The sequence below is a fragment of the Natrix helvetica genome (assembly GCF_964273705.1).
Source record: "Natrix helvetica genome assembly, chromosome: 1".
Taxonomy (NCBI): Eukaryota; Metazoa; Chordata; class Lepidosauria; order Squamata; family Natricidae; genus Natrix; species Natrix helvetica.
In genome coordinates, this window is record NC_138548.1 from 32361102 (window position 1) to 32379097 (window position 17996).

The following is a 17996-nucleotide window of genomic DNA, read 5'->3' on the forward strand; positions in this document are numbered from 1 at the left end:
CATAATATAACCATCTCTAAGCATTTAACAAAATATGGCTGGCAAGCTGGATATAAAATAGATCAAGTTTAAATGCTTAAATATGTGGACATTGCTCTTCAGCACTCATATTCTGAAAAGGCAGATTATGTATCATGAATACAGTCTGCCAAAAGACTGTATTCCTATTGCCAAAAGATGTAAGTCTATAATTTCAATGTTCTTTTTCCATAATGTGGGTTTGTAAATCCCTTTCCTTCTTAAAATAATATTTTAATTCTGTCATTCATTGGTTCAGTCTTACATATTCAGTCTTTCAACACTGTAGTGTTGTACATATATTTAATTAATTTTATTTGTCTTAATTTAATAAAAATATGTTTCCATCTGAGTTTTGTAAATTTGATTTCAAAACCCTATACTATTCTGGTTAATGAACATAACACAGATATTTAAGTCGTAGTATGAAAAGTTCACGTCTTTGCATACTTGTCTTTTTCTGTTGCTTCTTGATGATTCTGAAGTTCTTTCTGTAAATATTCTTCATGTTTTTTCAAAATAACATACGTTGGTTTCCAGCTAGATCAGTAAGTTTAAAATAACAACAATTATCTATTTGTTGAGTCAGCATAATTTAAGAATTGTCCAAAGTAACAAAGCTATAATATAATTATGTCTGAACTATTTCTAGTGTCTTAACATCTTTTTTATACTTGGTCACCGCAATATAAAAAAGATGTTGAGATTCTGGAACCAGTGCAGTGAAGAGTAACAAGGATGATTAGTGGCTGGAGGTTAAAACATATGAAGTATGGTTGCAGGAATTGAGTATGTCTAGTCCAGTGAAAAGAAAGAATAGACTAGCAGTGTTCCAAATGTTTAAGGGGCTGCCACAGAGAAGGGAGCAATCTATTTTCCAAAGCACCAGAAGGCAAGACAAGAAACAATGAATGGAAAGTAATCAAACAAAGAAGCAAACTAGGACTAAGGAGAAATTTCTTAATGGTAAGGTGACCAACCGTCCTCCTTTAGGGAGGACAGTCCTTCTTTTGTAAGTTCTGTCCTCCCTCGAAAAGTGTCCTCCTACATGTCCTCCTTTTTGATATTTGAAGGCTAATCTGTTGCGTGTTATGTGACGTATTTTATTAAACAGTTTTTAATGGTGTTTTTTTTACTTCATCACAAGTATATTGAACAGATATTGAATCTTGTGTTGAATTTTTATCTAAAGAAATGCTAGACATTAAAATAGACGACAATTGTCTCTGAAGAAATTAGAAGACTGAATGTATATTTAAATTCTGAAAAATTAATACAATGGGAAAATCAACATGTTGAAATTGATAAAAGATGGGTGGATATTGTCAGCCATTTAAAAAATGAACATATTCCATGTGAACATTTATTTATACTTGTTCAATCTACGTTGTGCTGCCCTGGAACTAATGCAGCAGTTGAAAGAGTTTTTTTCAATTGCCAATGGTTTTTGGACAAGTGAGAAATCGAGATTGAATGTTGATACTCTAGCTGCAGCACTTGCCGTAAAATTCAATATGAAGGATATTTCTTGTTCAGATATTTCCAATATATTGTTAGAAGATGATACATTGACAAAAAATATTAATTCAATGGAAAAGTACTCATTTAAATAATAATTAACAGGCATGTAAGCATAATTACAATATAAAATGTTACAAATGTTTTTATTATGCATATATCATATTTTAGTGTATTATTATTGCAATGAATAAAATATTTCTTTTATTTACGATATGTTTTTTCCAATTTATTTGTCCTCCTTTTCATTGTAAAAAAGTTGGTCACCTTATTAATGGTGAGAACAATTAACCAGTAGAATGCTTTGCCTTCAGAAGTTGTGGGTGCCCCATTGTGGAGGCTTTTAAGAAGAGACTGGGCAGACACTTGTCTGAAATAGTATAGGGTCTCCTGATCAAGCAGGGAGTTGGACTAGATGACCTCCAAGGTCCCTTCCAATTCTTTTATTCTATATTCTAGTGTGATGCATCTTTGAATGATGTTAAATGTTATCAGTTTACTATTTTCCCTTTATAGTTTTAACTGCTGGTGTCCTAATTATGCCTCCAATATTACAAACATCCTTCAAAGGAAAATTGTTCAAGCCCTTTGATGATTTGAGTTACATTACTCTGCATATTTTCAGCTCCTGTGCAATCTGGAAGCAATTTTAAGGAGTGCAAAAAATACGACATCATTACATAAATGTCATGACTTACCTATTTGTAACATATGCTGTGACATAATAGCATAATTGCATTATTTTGTGATGAAGTCATTGATCACATGGTATCATTTTGACATCCTGTGTTATTATAGAATTCTTATTATTATTTTTAGTAATTTTGAGAATTCTTCCAGTGAAGAGAAGAATAAAGTAAAAAGGGGTAAAAAAGGTTTATAAAAATAAATATAAGTATATGCAATATACTTACATGTTACAGTTCTCTTTATTGGTCTTATTTTGTCTGCATAAGCTAAGAATTGCTTCTTCACTTTTATTTATTTCTTCACGTAGGTGGCAGATTTCACTTTTTTCCCCCAAAATGTTTGCAGTATATACTGAAAATAAATTTTTGTATGTCTCTATGTCAATTTAAGATTGAAAGAAAAACTTCATGGATAGCATAGACATAACCATCTGTTCCTAACCACAGTGACACCAAAATGTCAAAATTTAAAGATAAAATATCTCTACTGTTTCATATTTGTATTATGATATCAAATGCAGATGTTTAAGGGAGAAAATTGTAAAGGAGAAAATAAATAAAGTGATACTATATCTAAGATATTGGGGGGGGGGGCAGAAATAAAACTGATATGGAAAAAATAGTAAGAATATGAAATATTCTATAATATGAAATATGTACTACCGGTACTCATAAATATGAAATATTCAAAATGATACTCAATCTGCAAAAGTAAAAGTAAAAATAAATCCTTGAATTGAACCATGTGCTTTTTTTACTATAATATTACATCCTTTTTTATATATTCATAAAATATACTCACGCTGTATCTGTTGTTTTTCATATTCCTTGGAGTAAGATGCTTGTTCAAGCTGAAAAACTGAACAAGATATATGCATGTTTTGTATTGATATAAATCAAATTTAAATGTAAAAAAGAAATATGCATTTTCAATCATAGTTGCCCCCGAGGATTTGGACCCGTGGGCGACTGCGAGCCACCTCATGTTTACTGGACCCGTGTCCCTCCTGGCTTGTACTGGCATCCTGGGAGGTTACACGAGGCTGGCTCCTGGGTCTGGTGAACGCTTCACTTGAGGAGGGGTCCTTGCCGGCCGCCTTGAAAGAGGCGGTGGTGAGGCCCCTGCTCAAGAGGCCTTCCCTGGATCCGGAGGAGCTGGCTAATTACCGTCCTGTCTCCAACCTTCCCTTTTTAGCGAAGGTTGTAGAGAGTGTGGTGGCGCAACAGTTCCCACGTCACCTGGAGGAAGCAGACTATCTAGACCCGCGCCAGTCCGGCTTTCGACCCGGTCACAGCACGGAGACGGCCTTGGTCGTGTTGGTAGATGATCTCTGGAGGGCCAGAGATAGGGGTTGTTCCTCTATCCTGGTCCTATTAGATCTATCAGCGGCTTTCGATACCATCGACCATGGTATCTTATTGCGCCGGCTGGAAGAGGTGGGCGTAGGGGGCACCGTTTTGCGGTGGTTCCGCTCCTACCTCTCCGACCGGATGCAGTGTGTGTTGGCAGGGGAGCAGAGATCGACCCTGAGGCCACTCACCTGTGGGGTGCCGCAGGGTTCGGTCCTCTCGCCCCTCCTGTTCAACACATACATGAAGCCGCTGGGTGAGATCATCCGTGGTTTTGGGGTTGGATACCATCTGTACGCTGATGACACGCAGCTGTACATTTCCACCCCAAACCACCCCAACGAGGCCGTCGAAATGTTGTCCCGGTGTTTGGAAGCCATCCGGGCCTGGATGGGGGACAATAGACTTAAACTCAACCCCTCCAAGACTGAGTGGCTGTGGCTACCGGCGCCCCGGTTCAACCAGTGGATGCCATCGCTGGCCATAGGGGGCGAATTACTGCCCCCCGTGGAACGGGCGCGCAATTTGGGCGTCCTCCTTGATGCCCAGCTGTCGATGGATGACCATGTGACAGCCATGGCGAGGGGGGCGTTCCAGCAGGTTCGCCTGGTGCGCCAATTGCGCCCCCTATTGGATCGGGACGCCCTACGCACAGTCACTCATGCGCTGGTGACGTCTCGCCTGGACTACTGCAATGCTCTCTACATGGGGCTCCCCTTGAGATGCACCCGAAGACTACAGCTAGTTCAGAATGCGGCCGCGCGGGCTATCATGGGAGGAACAAGATACTCCCATATAACACCACTCCTGCGCGAGCTGCACTGGCTGCCTGTGGTTTTTCGGGTGCGTTTCAAGGTGTTGGTTACTATCTTTAAAGTGCTCCATGGCATGGGACCTAGTTACCTGCGGGATCGCATCTCACCTCACACATCTCTACGACCTATCCGCTCTCACAGGGAGGGACTCCTCCAGGTGCCATCCGCCAAGCAGTGCCAACGGGTAGCGCCTAGGAGTAGAGCCTTCTCTGTGATGGGCCCAACCCTCTGGAATGACCTCCCCCCCCCCGATATTAGAACTATTAACGACCTCCGCTCCTTCCGACAGAAGCTTAAGACCCACCTGTTCCAATTAGCTGGCTTAGCCGATTTATAGCTCCATCTTCCACCTCCTGGCAAACATTTTATTGTGGAATTTTTAAGGGAATTTTAATCTTATTTGTATTTTAATTAAATATGGTACAGTATATTTTCTACCTCCTCTGTCTATGTCTATGTCTATGTTTATGTATATGTATTCTATTTTGATATGTATATGGTTTTTAATAATGACTGTACACCGCCCCGAGTCCTGCTTAGGAAAGGGCGCGGTTTAGAAATAAAAGCTTGATTGATTGATTGAGTTGGTCAATTTTATTGCTATTCTACATGAATTTAAGTAGTTGAACCATAGTATGCAATGTTCCCTATTTATTCCAGCTCTAATTCTGTATTTCCAAGTTACTTTTACTATTACAGTTTACAATTGTTTTTCTTGTTTTTAGTGCCTCCTTGTAACTATTCATTTAAATAACCCAGAAGGTAAAATAAAAGAAATGGGAATAGGAAAGCAAAATGAAAATGAGAAGTAATAGAAGAGTTCAGGTTGTCCCAAAGGTCCTTTTTGTCAAGAGGAACTGGACTTTCTAGTTTTTCTTTGAAGACATTTCGCTTCTCATCAAAGAAGCTGAAGTTACTGCAGCTAAAGTGGATGCCCCAGCTAAAGAGTCTTGGAGAAGCAGAGAAATTAAATAAAATTACATAATCTAAAACTGAAGAAGCTTTTTGGATGAGAAGTGAAATGTGTTCAAAGAAAATCCAGAAAGTCCCGTTGCTTCTTGAAAAAAGCATCTTTGGGACAACCATGACCTGGATGACTGAGAATTTCCATAGACAGAAGAGTTCAGGGCTAACAGATCTGACCTGCAAATATCTAAATGATCTTTAGTTATAACTCTGTTCTGCTCTAAACAACCTCACTTCATATATAATTTCTTAAACCATTGTCTGTACCAATAAATACTTTAATGAGACTAACTAGTCTATCTAGTTAGAAATATCTAACTAGAAATATCCTCTCATAAAGAGATTTCTATAAGAGCCATCTGTGAAATTAATTCAGATAATCCAAAATTTTTGACTAACTGAAATAAAAAGTTAGGAATTTCTTTTAGTGACTAGTTTTAGGATGAAACTTTCTAACATACCAAGTTGTAGCAGCAGTTTGTCCAGATTGCTTAAGAGACTATCAGCCATTTTGCAATCTAATTTTAAAAGCAGGAAAAGAAAATTATAAATTCACAATTGCAGAGAATCACCGAAATAATAATTTTTTCATTGTTTGTTCATTTATTCTGCTTCCTGTATTCAAACTTCATTAGTAATTGTTACCATCCTTATTCCCAATGTAAACTTTTATGAGTATGAGATGAGGGGGTAATTGATAAAACACTGGCAAAGGTGCAAAAGAGAAATACAGATGCTGGAAAGCTGAAATTTAGATGTAACAGGCAGGTTCCACACTTCCAAGAGGAAAGTACTAACAAATTTTGGAGTACCTAGGAAACCCCAACTTTTTGTCAATGTATTAAATCATTTTCTTAAGATAATAGAAGATTTATGATATAAGCAACATCTGGATGAGCTCAGGGGAAAGTAAGCTGATATGTAGACGTGCAATGTTTTGACTTATGAAAATATTCATCATACTCTGAGTGAAGTCTTTGAAATGTAAGTATTGCTAATGTTACTAAAATTGTATAAATGAATAGACTGTTAGTACTGTATTGGATTTAGTTGGCTTGTTGAACTTGGTAAGTACAATCTGCGTATGATTTTCTTCCCTGCTGTACAGATGTTTTCTGTAGTATTAAGAGACATCAATAATGACCCCATTTTTTGAAGGAAGCACTTATACTTTCTGCAAGCAGACACATCAAAAAAGAATAATGCACTTGGTTTTATTTGGTTAAACCTGTCAAGGAGGCAAAAAAAAAAAACAAATAGGAAAAGCAAACTAAACTTTAAAACATCTTTTTAAAAAGTCATGATAGATAACTTGAACAAATATGGACACATATCTTATTTTCAAATCATAACTTTACTAAATTTTCATAAAATTTTGATGGTAGTTAGTATTCACTAGGGATTATCTACAGTAAGAGGCGTACTGAACACTCCTGTTCCTGCCTTCAGTGATAAATAAGGGAGAAGAAGTTGGTCCTGAATATCTAGTGTTACCTATGAATAGAACACTTGAAATCTTACAAATTTTGTTCTGACAGAACTCAGAAGCCAAGGCAAACCATTTTGAGTTTTCTTCATGTACCACATTTTGAGAAAGGCAGTATCATTCCCAGTTGGAAATAACACTTTTTTCCTGTTCTGTCCACATTCCTAATCTGGATCTTCCTCTAACAATCCTACAAAACTGATCACTCTTAGCCTCCATGCGGGTGGGGCAGTAAAATCAGTGCCTCAAGTTGTGGATGACAATTCTTTTCACAAACAGGGTCACTTCTGCTGTATCACTTCACATTTAGTCTATGAATGTCTGGCTAGTATGAGGTGCCTTTGGTGAGTGCCCTTCTGTCCCTTTGCTCTTCTAAGCATAGTGCTGAGCAAAAGGATGCCTCATCCTTTGCTGCTGCCTGGATGTGTTTAGTCCCCACTCATAGGTCTGTATGCCAAATATCCTCTGAAATGTTGCCCTCCTAGAATTTTTTTGTTTAAAGGTTCACAAACCAACTGGATTGTACCCTTTCTTTTATCATATCTCTTCACTATCCACCTAGCCATCTTTTTTTTAATTCATCAGTCTTTCCTTTTGGGAAAAAGTTTCAACATCATTTAAGCTTATTTATTTTGAACCAGTTCTTTTGACAATAATATGATCTAAGGGTCTCAGCAACTAGATTTATCTGCACATCTTGAGAAAAACTAAAAGCTGTGCTTGTTGGTTTCTGCATACTGTGACACAGCAGTAAATTATAGTAATTATTTTTCTGACTAATAGTATTTTTTGTATAGACAAGACTGTGCTCCAAGGTCTGTATCTTTTTTACTGATAGATTGTTATTTGTCTGCATATCTTATTTTTTATACATGAGCTTAATATACTGATATTTTCCCTGTTAACAACATGACTCGAGATATGGTCTCATTTCTCCTCCAACTTTGTTTTCAATTATCCAAGTAAATTAATGGAGAATTGAAAAAGGGAAAACATTTGTACACATACTAATCTATTCAAACATTATTTGAGGGGGAGATGGTGCTGCAGTAGCTTTTTTTTTTACTTCAGTTCTAATATCTTACAAACTTCCCTCCCCATAATAAATAATTTATAAGTAAATAATTTATTTTAAATTATAAATAAAAATAAATGTTCTGCCAGAATTTTAAAAAGCTGATGTGAGAAGCAATTTTGCAGCTTTAAAATAGCTTCAACCATCGCACTTCCACAAATGCAAGCTTCTGTTTGCCATTTTCCTCAACCAGACCCCTCAACTGCTTTTCTCCAGCCTCTTCCTCTCCCCCAAGGGTTTTAGCTGTAGTTGGGAAAGCAAGTATTTAAGGAAGGAGTATTGGAAACACTGAGGGCTGCAATCAGAAAGAAATCCATATATTTTGGGGATAAGTAATTTTCCCCTCACTTCAATCCCTGAAGACTTTGAAGTCAGCTTTTGAAGACAACAGTCAGGGGTCCTCAGGATCAGATGTAGCAACAGTTCTGTGATTGGCTGCTGGGCCTTTGACTTTGTCCAATAAGATTCAGTAACTGCTGTGACAGGAAGGGAAGAGGGAGGAGCCTTTTGAAAAAGCAATTGGGTTGAGGGCAAGAAAACCAGTTAGAGCATTCCTTATTATTCACATTTCCTAAAGTTTCCTAAACCAATGGATCTACTGTGGATTTCAGAATAGCAATAGAAATAGCATTTAGACTTATATATCGCTTACATTGTTGTTTCCCAATATCATCTACATTCCTAATTAGTTTGAGTTAGGTGGTCACACTCCAGTTCCTTCTCCTGCTTGAGCAGGGGGTTGGACTAGAAGACCTCCAAGGTCTCTTCCAACTCATTCTATTCTAATTCTAATTCCTTCTCTCAGGAGCTGCTTTTTGCTGTTATAGACCATTGCTCTGAACTAGCATCATACTGGCTCCTTTCCTCCTAATTTTTAGAAAGTCTGTTGATATGTGGCAGTTCCATTAGATCCCAGCGATTGGGATCTTAAAACTGCTCCCTCTGGTGAAGATTTTTTTTAATGATCCTTTGATTATGAAATGCCTAACTATTTGCTTGCTTCTTTTGCTATGGATATGTTCTATTATTATTATTTATATCACTTTGTTTCATTGTTTGTTTTATATATGGATTTATGAAGTTGGGCATTATTCTTCACTCAGAGTCAGCTTTAGTTGAATGGCTTAAAAGCCTTTTTTCAAAAAAAAATACTGTACCTTAATAATTTTCTACAAAGGTAAAATATAAAAGATAAATAAGAATTTCTTAAAAAGAGAAAACATAGGTGAAGGGAGAGTGCAGAAGAATAAAAACAAACAAATGGAATAAAGACAGAATAGCTTCCAAATTTCTTCCATAGTTACAAATATTACAAAATTAATATTTTAATCTAAAATTTGGTAATACCCAAGATTTCTATAATCATAAACATGTCTAATTGTCAAATCCCAAAATTAATATAGCTTTTCTTTTGGTTACTAGTAAAATGTCCACAAGTGTTTTCCACTTAGGAACCTAGGTAGAAGCTTAGAAGCATTGTAAATAAATAAAATGGCACTTGAGACAATGAAAGTACACTGAATTGCCTTGTTTCTCCAACACATTTTCCCTAATGCAGAACTTTCAAAGAAAAGCAATCAAGATACTCCATCTGCTGGAGAATTTGTGCAGCATATCAGGAAGGAAATGCATTGATAGCCAATACATAAGGAGCTTCCGTTATGTTCTATAAGTATTATAAACATTTTGTTTGTTTGTTTGTAACATTTATCTTACCACAGGGTAACTCTGGATAGCTGACAATAAAAAAAGTTAAAAACTATACAAGAGCTAAAGCATATATATCAAATACTCTGAAGAGCCAAATACTTGCCCCAATTAAAATATGGGGAGGGCAGGAACAGGATGGAGGGGAGGAGGATCTGTTTTTAATCTATCAATCACCTCCACTATTGGAGCCCATTCTATTTATATTAGTAAAATACAATTACAATTACTAAGAAGACCAAAACTAAAGATTGCAAACACTTTTCGATAATAACATGATTAGAAAATTATTTTATGCCAAACCATTGCATATGGGAAAGGCAGTATAGATTCATTACCAAAATGGCCGTTTCCTTCAGGGTTTTTGGTTACACATTATATTATATTATTGTTTACAGTTACTGTAAAGGGAGTGAAAGCTGCTCAGAATCCTGTTGGATTGGAGCAGCATATAAATCTCAATAAATGAATATTTTTATAAAGAACCAAATGAAATGCAATATAGACTGTTTGATTGTTGGACTGGGAAAAATGAAACCAAATGAAAGATGAGATAGCTCAGGGTAACTTTAAAAAGGATTACAAGTGTATTTGGCTTGTACCACAGCGCCACATTCCATTAGCAGGGCCTATTTGTAAATTTATATAATTGGAATGTAAACCTAACAAAGCCAGCTCAAACTGTTTTATTGTCTTAAGATAGCGTATCACATAAACTAATAGAGCAAATCTGAAAAAGCATGCTGTTTATCATACATGAACCCTTCATTGTTGTGCAGAATTGTTGTTATTGCATGTACACTTGATTAGTTTTTATAGTGAAAGTTGTACACAATTATAAGAGAACCCAAGTTGTTATATGCTTTTTGGTTGGTTCATAATTATTTTGTTATTTCAGGCCATCTCAGATTGCTTATGCAATTAAATTGGAACAAACACAGATATTTCAGAAACTATAATCCATATTTACTCAGACTTTGTATATAGAATTAGATTGCATATCCAAGTGATAAACCATTATTCTCTGAAACTAAAATAGCATGTACTCCTTTAATTGATATTTGATTTATTGGTCTCTTTCTACTATAATATTTTGCTTTTTTAATGGTTATTATTTGGTTTATTTTATATTATTGGATGATACTTTTTATTTGGTTTTTTATTGCCAGAGCCTTTGTAAATAAACAGCATAAAAATAATGTGTGTGTGTGTGTGTGTGTGTGTGTTGCTGTTACCCTGACAATATCAGAGTCAAGCAGAATCAGTCAAGCAGAAAGACAGACAATTACCTTCCAAGGTCACATATGAATTACAAATAATATACAGGAAATTAATTGTGGAACTGCTTATGACAATAGCAATGTTGTGTTATTAACCAAGAACATCAACTAATTGGTCAATCATAAATTGCTTTGAATTGATAAATATTGATTGCACTGATTAAATAATGATTATCAAAATTATGAATTGGTCTGTTCATAGATAGTCCATGGATCATCCATGTTTCACGTTATTTTGATTACAAATTTGAGGGTCAGTTTATCTATGAATGGGCTTATCTGTTGAGTATAAACTGGATACATATATTGGATACATATATTTTTAAAATATATACTACAATAGTGCATATATTCAAGGATAAGCCAAACTCAATCTTTTTGGCGTTTTTCAAAATTATATTTCTCAAAACAGACCTAGAAAATCCATTCTGGTTATTGGGAGACTTTGTTAAAAATTGTATCTATATATTGATAGAGTTCCACATCTCAAAGAAAGGACAAGGAAAATTAAATTAATCAAGAATATTTCATAAAATACAAGAAAAAAATAAGTATTGTTTTATTGAAGAAAAGGAAATGCCAAGAATATGCTGATTATTAAACCATTACTTTAATACCATTCTTAAAATCTGAAGAATGACTTTGCAGTTACATAAAACTATCATCTTTGCAGTACTCTAAGCTCAATACAGCAAAGCTAAAGCTCTTCACAATATGAAAAATTACATATTTAAAAAATAAAATTCAACATGACATTGAGATGTTTAATGTCTTTTCAAAATCATATTAACATACAGTATATATTGAGACCAAAACCACAGTATAACAGAACAAAACCAAATGATGTCAGTTAAATAATACTTTCATTGCTAATACAAAAAGTTTAAACATTCTTTGGATCCAAATAATATTGTTTGATGAATTAGTTTTATTTTTGAAATATCTTTCATATTTTTAATACCTGGGCTCATTGACCCTCCAAAATTGGATATTCCAATTATTCCTTCCACAGATCAGCTCAAATATATAGATAATACTGAACATATTTCACTTTTTTATACATTAAAAAACTGACTTCTATTAAAGGATAGCATCTCTCTCAGAAATTAAAATTACAAGTATCCAAGAGACTGCTAAATGTAGGCTAAACTGTTTAGTAAATACATGTTTCAGTTGTAATATTGTACATATTGCTAAGCATAAGTATATATTACTAAGGCAATTTAAGGAATAAATCTTTATTTAGCCCAGGCCTTCCTACAGAACATCTTTTCTATTTCAGATTTGAGTTATATCACAATAGCAGCCTCACATGTGATTCAAGATCACATCATATCCATTTATGTATTAATACCAAATTTACTTGAAGTCTTTCAACATTTCTTCTAGGATGCAACACAGTTGATCCATTACCATTGCTTTGACAACCTTTCAGAAAAGGAGAGGTTGAAGAGTAGCCATGAGTTACCTAGGACTTCAAGATCCAAAATTGGCCTCCTAAAAAGGGGTACACCACCACCACCCATTCCAGTTTGCTGGCAGTTGCCTCTCATGCAGGGAGAGAGGCAACAAACTCATATTCATGCAATGCAGTCTCTTTAAGCCCACCATTTCTTTGAAATACAATGTCACCTCATTTTTTTTAGTTCTTCCCACCATGATCTATCCCAGTGGTGGGCAACCTTTTTTTTCAACTGAGCCAAATCTCGCCAAAACCACGATTGAAATTTACTTTGAGAGCCACATTTTTAAAACCGAAAATACATAGGATGGTACACTGTTTTTAGTTTCAATAAGTTTTTATTGAGAATATTCTGCATGCAAGTATCCACATAGGTTGGGAGGATACAAATAACACAACTAATAAAACAAAAACTTTAGAACGATATTATTTATCGATAACGTTAAATTCCGTAAAATTTGCCTTACAATGTAGAGAAAATTACATCCTGACATTGACTGACAAAGTCACAACCACTAATGTGAACATTGGCCTTGCATTTCCTTGGATAGTTTGAGTAAGTCAGGTTTGTATGTCGTTGTTTTTAATTTCATCTCTCCCACTTTCTTTCTTTTTTTCTTTTTCTTTCTCTCTCTCTCTCTGGCTCTTTGTCTCTCTCTCCCTCCCTCCCCCATCTCTGTCACTCTGTGTGTGTGTGTCTGTCTGTCTGTCTCTCACTCACTCTCTGTGTGTGTCTGTCTGTCTCTGTCTCTCCCTCTGTCTCTCTCCCCTCCCTTCCTCTCTCTCTGTCACTCTGTGTATGTGGGTGTGTCCGTCTCTCACTCATTCACTTAATCACTCACTCTGTGTGTGTCTCTCTCTCTGTCTGTCTATCTTTCTCTCCCTCCCTCCCCCTCTCTGTCTCTCTCTGTCTCTGTGTGTGTGTGTGTCTGTCTGTCAGTCTCTCTCTGATTCCCTCCCTCACTCCCTCTCTCTGTTCCTCTCTCTGTCTGTCTGTCTCACTCACACACACACACACACACACACTGTGGTCACCTTGTTGAGTGTTCCAATCACATTTGAAACACTCAACAACTGTCCTGCATTTATGGTATTTTGCAGCATTCTGCAGTCATAGGACCAAAATTGGTTGTCACTCGCCTGGGCTTTTGCAGAAGCTTCCCTCCGAAGCCCGAGAGGAGGGAGGGGAGCGGGCACCCGGCACACAGAAGAGCCGCATTAAAGGGTGTAAAGAGCCGCATGTGGCTCCCGAGCCGCGGGTTGCCCACCACTGATCTATCCTATACCGATGGCAAATACAACTAGATAGTGCCAGTCTTGTTTTTTGTTCTGTCAATGCCTACTTGTTTGTATTACTTCTTCATTCATGGAAAATGAGGATGATCATGAATTGCTGACTGAAACATATTTGCAAGGCATTGTGTAGAAAGGTAATACAACAGGTACAAGCTTGCATTCACCAAACATCCCAATAAATGTCCGCTGAAGATCCTATGGATCATTTATCTGCTTCGTTTAATAAATGTATAAGAAAAAGATCTTCCAGTACCAGAAACAGTTAAAGAAAAAAGTAGCTGCCAATCCAGAAACTGATTTAAAGATGATATATGTATATGTATGCACACACATGCTTGAGGGAGAGGTATGTCCATACAGTAACCAGATATGAGGGGTGCCATCACACCAGTTTTAGTCAAATTTGGTATGTTATATTGAAACAGGCAACTTTATTACACTGTATTAAGCAAATACTTAATGCAGCCACTAGGGTCTATTTAACCTAGGTAAGGGTAAGGTCCTTGGTGCTCTTTGAGCTTGGTTGATTTCTTGCAGATATTTCATTACCAAATTAGGTAACATCATCAGTGCTAGTAGAGAATGAGATCTTCCCTGGAAAGGCGCTAAAATATAAAATGAGGGGAAATGTGAATAAATTTGCTCTGAAAAGAAATACTAGGTAGTTAAATTGGAACATTTTGAGCAGGAAGTGAAAGTCTTTCTGTCAATTCACTGCCTCTTTGGTTGCTTTTATAATGATTGTAAAAAAAAATGGGCACTAAACAGCCAGTTCCCAAAAATTAATCAGTCATTTTCCCCAGATTATAGAATAGGATTCAAGATTCCTGGCTCAAGGTGAGATCCATTCATTTTAACAAGAGACATTTAGAATAGAATAGAGTAGAATAGAATAGAATAGAATAGAATAGAATAGAATAACAGCGTTGGAAGGGACCTTAGAGGTCTTCTAGTTCAACCCCCTGCCTAAGAATGAGTTTATTTCATATTAATTAATGTACTGAAATCCTTATATGGTAGTTGTTCACATGCCTACTCGTGTGCAGTATATTAGAAAGAACTTATTCCTAGATAAGTATGTACACAGCTGCATCCTTAGGCTGACATACAGTAAATATGATCAAGGTTTTATATCATCACTTGTCTTAATCTATGCAATGATAACTTTGCCACTGTTTTCTGAATGACCAATGTTTATAGATAATTATCTATACCTCCAATTGTTTTGTTTCTTCTTAATCTGTTCCTTGGTGTTCAGAGATAGATTACGTATTTTGATAGCGAACATTCAGTACATTTGATGATGCCCACCAAAACTTATGCCAAAACTTTATGAATAAGATGTACCAAGGTTTTGTTTCTGCTACAACAGACTAACACGATTGAAGTGATATAGTGTAAAGTTACACACAAACTGCCACAGGGGGCTTTATTCCTAATCTGAAACTCATATACTTCAAAGTCCAGTTTATTGTGTGTGTTTTTTTTTATGTGCAGTTGCTCCCTGGATAAATATATAGTAAGTAAGGTTTATCTAGTTCAATGGATCTTGTCCCAAAAGTGAGAGTAAATAAATAAATAAATTGTACTGGTATCACTTCTGCTGAGGTATCTCTCAGTGCATTTCAGATTGAAATTAATAAAAATCTCCAGAGTAATATACCTTTTCAAAGTGGGAATTCTAATGGAAGAAAGAACTTACAATAGGCATCATATTTTTCATGCCTCCCCTTTTTTATTCTTCCTAAAAATCACCAATATCTAATCCATTCAAAATAAAACACATGAATTAGTTATTTGCATCTCTTAATTAAATTAACCCCCAAGAATTGCAATCCTATGAACATTTATGGGAGTGGCAAAAGGCCATTAAAATGTTTCGTTTCCTCCTATTTCTTGTCCATCCAATTTTGAATATTCCATGGATGCCATGAGTTCATTATTTAAAAAAAAAAAAAAAAGTTTTATAAATTTTTTTAAGGCTGCAGCCCAATGGAACCAGAACCTAGGAATAAGCCTTCTTGCTGTGAGTTTGAGGTTTACCACAGAATCAATAAACATGGCCAGGACTGACGTCTCTGTTTGTTTTAAATCCAAATACATCTGTTTAAAACGAATCGGATCAGTGGGTCTGGCGCTTCTGCCTCCAAGAAGACTTTTCCAAAGTATGGGTTAATTCCCCAATATGCACCCTTTCGTTCTTGACTTTTGCTCTAGCTCTCCTTTATGAAAATGAGCGATACTGAAAGGCTTGCCATCCCGCTAGTTGCAAGCCTCGCATAAACGATGACAATGGCTCAGAGGGCTTTTTCCCTCCCGCAAGTGAACGGGGTAGATCTGTGAAAATAATATCAGGCTTATCCGTCAGAATGAACGTCGGCGCATAGTCAGGCGTGCAGTAATCTGACCCGACACCTCCAAACTATCTGCGCTATGTATCCGCCGCCTGATTTGCCAGATCTTCCCGAGAAAAAGTCGCCGTGTGCTTGATACTGAAGAAAAAGCGGCGGAAGAACCTCCCTCCAGCTTCAAATTTCTCTCTCTCCGGATAGAGATCGCTGCTCGCGTCTCAAGCTGGAGGTTTTTTTTCCCCCTTCACTGCAAAAGGAACGCGCCGAATGATCTGCACGGGGGTTGTTTATAATTCGCGTTTCTAAGGCCTCCCAACTCATCCACGTTGCGGAAAGAAATCTCCCCAAGTCTCCCGTTAAGGGAACATCTCTTTTGAGAATTGCCCCCCCCCCACCACTAAGGATTAATAATAACCAAGGCAACGTTGGAAGAAAAGTGTTGCTTAAAGGTACTGCCTTGAGTTGCTTACTATTCAATTCATTTCCAAGTATTAAGAGGTGGGTGTTATAGTTTTTGACCGCCGTTCTTTAATGTTCTGGGCAGGGAAAAGAGGTGTCTTGGATTTGCCTTTCAGAAGAGCCTTCCTACAACCTAAGGACGCTCGGACGTGCTGAAATACAAATCCCACGGTCCCCGCCAACTTGTCCGTTAATCAGAGGATGCAACCATCATCAATCTAGAGAGTACCAGCTTGGGGGAGGGTGTTTTAGAATAAATCATTGGACAGTTTTCCTGCATTGTCTTCCTTCTCCTAAAGTTGCGGCTCACATCCCTCTAGAGAACGAAAACACCGAATACGAAATGATCATTATTTTTCTTTCTAAACTCACCTTCCCTAAGCATGATAGGAAATGTGGTTTTTGTTGTTGTTCATTTCAAGCGAGGGTCTGTACCTAAATACTAAATTGTAGAGGGAGGAATTAATTTTTATCACTAAAAACTGCTCAATACCGTAAAAGGCTCTTTGGAAGTTGCTTCTCCTGACCTACAAATGACTTCTCACGTCTTTCCCGGATTTTTCTGAGTGTTTATTCGAGGCTGCTGGAGCGCAAAGATGAGATCTGAAATGGTGGGGCTGGCGGTTGGGTGCAAATGAAGGAAGCAAATGAATGGGGAGGGAAGGAAAATATGCTAGCGGGATCCTGGATGCCCGACGAAGAGAAAGAGCCGATGGCTTCCAAATATTTTTTCGCAGTTTTAAAAATAGATTTTAATGGTTGAATCCAGTCAGAATCAGAAACCCTCAACTCGGGTCGGGGCTGGGGAGTTGAATTTCAATCTCCTGGACGGCTTCTATCTTCCTCACCCTTGGAAGTAAATCTCAGTGTCGATGAGAACTCTCAGGCATCGAGGCAAAGGTGTCTGAAGGTTGAAACGTCGTAACTGGACAAATTTTTGTTAGCTTCATCGATCAGAAATTTACACAACGCACATTTACACATTTAATGCGGTAAACCAGGATACCGATTTAATAACCATTTTCTGTGTTCCCACTGCAAATCGAAGTATAAGTTAACCAAATGACTGGGTTTATACACTATGCTTTCACCACAAAAACCTAAATATCCTAAATAAACCAAGTTTAATATATTCACATATAGCGAGTAGACTTTTACTTAACTTGTAACTCATGTTCTATGATATGAAGACAGTACATTCATTGAATTTTAGGACTAACTTTGGTTCAGCAAGAATTAGATTCGGTTACATTGATGCCTTCCATAACTGTAATTTTTTTAAAAGAAACACTCTTGACTGAGGACCCTGTTGTAGGCTAAACGCAGGTGTCTCTGTGTGTGTGCGTTCATTCATTACCTCCCCAGTATCAGGAGGCAAAACGACCCTCTAATATTCCAGCGATCCGCCAGAGGTTTCCCCGTCCATTCCACGCCTGTTCATTCAGAACCAGGCGTTAGAATCAATGCCACATACTCCCCAGTTCAGTATGAATGGGATTCCAGACCGAAAGGAAAGCTGAAAAT

At 36.9% G+C, this 17996-nt stretch overlaps 1 protein-coding gene across 1 annotated transcript in view; it reads right to left on the bottom strand.

The window, feature by feature from the left end:
* LOC309385649 (protein SIX6OS1) overlaps window positions 1-17827 on the bottom strand; it is a gene marked incomplete at its 3' end in the record, with an annotated part of 30627 nt that extends 12800 nt beyond the window's left edge. Inside the window, exons 1-5 of the mRNA XM_081940281.1 lie at window positions 17723-17827; window positions 5818-5874; window positions 3028-3084; window positions 2451-2577; window positions 469-558 (exon numbers count right to left, since the gene is read on the bottom strand). Of these exons, the coding sequence (XP_081796407.1) occupies window positions 469-558; window positions 2451-2577; window positions 3028-3084; window positions 5818-5866 (323 nt within the window). The 5' untranslated portion in view covers window positions 5867-5874; window positions 17723-17827. The remainder of the gene's footprint in view (window positions 1-468; window positions 559-2450; window positions 2578-3027; window positions 3085-5817; window positions 5875-17722) is intronic.
* Between the last annotated feature and the right edge of the window lie 169 nt (window positions 17828-17996).